A 4,192-nucleotide genomic window follows, 5' to 3' on the forward strand; every position below is an offset into this window, starting at 1 on the left:
TCAGAGCATGAAAGGCATATCCCTTCCCCACTCTAGTCTGGATTTTGTTTGAAAATGCAGAGTGTGTGATAAACTCAGAGGGTTGATAAATATTTGCTGAGGCTATGACAGAGAAAACATTGCGTCCCTGCACTAAACCCCTGGCAACATTACCAATGTCCCCAACTGTGCCGAGGGGAGGAAGTTGACATTTAGAGATAATAAAAAGGGGGGGGCAGCATCTTTTGTAGCCTCAGCCACGTCAGTGGTACACCCAGCTAAAGAAGATATAAATGAGCAACTCAGCTCAGTTCTCAGTGAAGGCACTTCCTGACAAGATGAAGTCCTCAGTCTTCATCCTTTCTCTGCTCCTCATTCTGGAAAGACAGGACGCTGTGGTTGGGCAGTACGGTGAGTACAGGGATGGTAACTAGGGAGAAAGTCACTCGGGGAGAGTATCCTTCATGGAGTGAGCAATTCCTTCCATAGGGCGATCTTTTTGATGAGACTTAATTCTTCTCTGCCCAAACCCAAATCCCTTGAGGAAACATCAACAGTATTATGAGGCAAGTTTTGGAATAAGACTCGGAATGAACTATGCAGACAATATAACAAACATTCTTATTATAAATTACCAGGTGGAACCAAAGGCGGCTTCACGAAAGGTGGCTTCACAGAAGGTGGCTTCATGAAAGGTGGCTTCACTAGTAGCTCGTCGGGATTTATGAAAGGTCATGTCAGCTATGGGCTCAAAGGAGGAAGTGATGATACAAATGAAGAAAGTGTTTTCATGCAAACGAAACACCAAGTATATGGCCAGGATGGTGAAATGTCACAGTCGCGTCTTTCACAAGAACATACAGGAGTAAAGGGGGCTGCACTTTGTCGTAAAGGACAAGTGTCCCAACTAAAATCCCAAGAATCCCAAGTGAAATCCTATGGACAAGTGAAATCCCATGAATCTCAACTGAAGTCATCCTATGGACAACTAAAATCCCAAAACTCCCAAGTCAAATCCTATGGACAAGTGAAATCCTATGGACAAGTGAAATCCCATGAATCTCAACTGAAATCATCCTATGGACAACTAAAGTCTCAAAATTCCCAAGTGAAATCTTTTGGCCAACTAAAATCCCAAGATGCCCAACTAAAAGCCTATGGTCAACGAAAATCCTATGGTGAAGAATCCCAACTGAAATCCTACGGTCAGCTAAAATCCCAAGATGGCCAACTAAAATCCTACAGCCAAGTAAAATCTCAAGAGACCCAACTAAAATCCTATGGTCAGGCAAAATCCCAAGATGCCCAACTCAAATCTTATGGCCAAGTAAAATCCCAAGACGCCCAACTAAAATCTTATAGCCAAGTAAAATCCCAAGATGCCCAACTAAAATCTTATGGCCAAGTAAAATCCCAAGACGCCCAACTAAAATCGTATGGCCAAGTAAAATCCCAAGAAGCCCAACTAAAATCTTTTGGCCAACAAAAATCCCTAAAAGGTTTTTCCCAACAAACTAAGCATAAAGGATTTGCTCTGAATGAGGAACTGTCACAAGTACGTAAGCAATATGATGACGATGAGAGCTCTGTGCAGCAGAAGTCCAGCCAGGTGAAAACAGAGGAAGATTTATCCCAATTTGCGCAGCAGCGCCAGTTTGGGCAGGAGCGCTCACAGTCTTATAAGGGATACCTTGAACAGTACAACAAGAAAGCACAAGACCACTACCAACAAAGGAGAAATTTTAATCAAGATAGCTATTTTACAAAGGGAGGGGCAGACCTATATCAAACTCAGCTCAAGGGATAATACAGTCATCGACCAACTAAAGAGCCAGATCAATATCAAGGTATGTTTCTACCAATAGGAGAGATATTTATCCTGATGCCTACATATGGTATATAAGGTCCATCATGGGATTGATACCCATTTGTCCCTATCAGTAGGAGTATTATGTTACAAATTTTGAGAAAGATAATTAGCATGCCCTGGCAAAATGAGTACTAGGTATGAGAGAAGCAAAGTAAGCTACTCAGGTTAACAACGAGTACTGAACTCTGACATTAAGGAAGTATTTTTCAGGGTTTTTTAAAACATAAATGGAGTTTATATTATTAAATGTGTACTACCTATGAAATCATATTTAACATTTTATGATATAATCTTATTTTTTCTTATAATTTGACTTGGCAAAAATTGGTTTCTTCCTTATATTAATGTAAGGTATTATTGCAGATCTTTCTCCACACCAGGGTGTTCTTGAGTCCCTATTATCTCCGTTTTCCACCAGAACCACAGGGTTAAGGATTAGCTTTCTTTTCCATCAGATAGAAGATATGATTACAAAGATCTCTGTTTGGGGGCTGGAGAGATGGCTCAGTGGTTAAGAGCATTGCCTGCTCTTCCAAAGGTCCTGAGTTCAATTCCCAGCAACCACATGGTGGCTCTCAACCATCTGTAATGAGGTTTGGTGCCCTCTTCTGGCCTGCAGACATACACACAGACAGAATACTGTATACATAATAAATCAATAAATAAATAAATAAATAAATATTAAAAAAAGATCTCTGTTTGGGGCAGACACTATCTTCAATTGCCTAATGATGAGCCTGGTAGAGTCCAATGGACAGTCCCAGGCTTGTGGTCATGTTAGGGGCCCTGGTTAGACTCAGCTGGTCATAAAATGAAATAAAAAGACATGATTGTGAGAAGGGGGCCTGTAGGGAGAAGTGGGGTAGTCAAGATGAACAGAAGATAGAAGATGGCAGCATTGGCAGTAATCAGAATACACCATATATAAGTACGAGAGTCTCCAAGAACAAAGTAAAAGGTTGTTTTGCTCTTGTTGTTTTCTTTTTAAAACTGTGCTTGTGATACAGGACCAGTCCAAAAGTGAGCACAAGGTAGGAAGTATATACAGGTCATTGTTAGACATTTGAAACCTTGGGAGTGGAACCTGAGCCTGAACAGAAAGACAGTGTTCACTACTTTGTTTGCCTTAAAAAAGGGGAGCAACAAAAACCATGGGCACACTTGAGGTCCATCGGAGTTATTAGTGGCTGCGCACCCTAATTTGTAGAAACTGGTTCTGGTAGAACTGAAAGAGGTCGACACCCATTCGTTTACACCTCAACTTCTGACTGCCTTTGTTTACCCCTTCTCTTTCTAGGACTCACCTCACCAGAGTCAAGTCTATAATACCTTCCAGATGCCGCCTATAATATGGTCCCAGATCTCTGGTTCATGTACAACCTTCTACTCACGGTTGCTTTTCTGTATGACTTCTAACCCTGGAGCTTCCTCAAATGCTTGATTTCCAATAAAAATAGAACGTTCTGCATCACTTGCTTTTGTTTACTGATTCCTACCAATGTCTGGGTTTGGGAACACTCCTGGTGGGCAGTTTCAAAAAGAATCGACAACTGTGTAGCATTGGGGGAAATAGCAATGAAATCCACATTTGTAGATGTCTGGGTCACACACACACACACACAAAAAGCTACCAGAACGGTGCCTGACACCCCGTGAGTCACCTAAAGTCAAAATCCCTCAAAACTCTTTTTCTAGCGGGTCTTCAGAAACTGACCACCAGAATTAAAGTTCACTGGCCCCAAAAGATTGGTTTCCAGTTGCGACTCTGCTACGGAAACACCGACTTTCAGGCTGGAGAGCTGGCTCAGCCATTAAAGGTTCGACTCACAAGCAATATAAGAAACATATCAACTTTCAATTAAAATTGCTTTTCTCTCTGAGTTTAAGTCCACCACTTACATAAAGGAACATTTCCTCCAATTGTCTTTAACTTTGTCAAATCAAGTAAGGCTTTCACACTTATATGGCCCCACAGCCGGGAACTGGACGGTCAGATCGCTTACAAGCACATTTGATACTTACGAGAAAAGTAGAAGGGCTCAGCGTTGTTTAAGAAGACTTGCCCCTGCCACCTCAGCCACAGAGAAACATGTGCAGGCCTCAGAGACACTTTCGCTTTTATCCTGGAAGGTTTAGTCACTTCAATAGGTATAGAGAGGAGGGGGTTTTCCTTTGCTATAGATTGAAAGGATTTGGGTACCTCTCTAGATAGAAACACAAGAATTCTGCTGAAGTCTTGAAGCAGAATGGATATAGGGAGCTAACATGTAACGGAAACAATACCTCACTCAGACACCATAGGCTATCAAATAAAGAGCCTCGTGCCAGGTACGGGTTACATCT

General features: G+C 41.8%; 1 protein-coding gene across 1 annotated transcript; it reads left to right on the plus strand.

Moving 5' to 3' along the window:
• Positions 1-317: 317 nt before the first annotated feature.
• Positions 318-1,786, plus strand: LOC119814016 (seminal vesicle secretory protein 2-like). The gene is made up of 2 exons (XM_038329262.1): positions 318-390; positions 618-1,786. Exons 1-2 carry the CDS (start codon positions 318-320, stop codon positions 1,784-1,786), a joined length of 1,242 nt encoding a protein of 413 aa, XP_038185190.1.
• Positions 1,787-4,192: the final 2,406 nt, after the last annotated feature.

This window comes from Arvicola amphibius, chromosome 5 (genome assembly GCF_903992535.2).
Source record: "Arvicola amphibius chromosome 5, mArvAmp1.2, whole genome shotgun sequence".
NCBI classification, from domain to species: Eukaryota; Metazoa; Chordata; class Mammalia; order Rodentia; family Cricetidae; genus Arvicola; species Arvicola amphibius.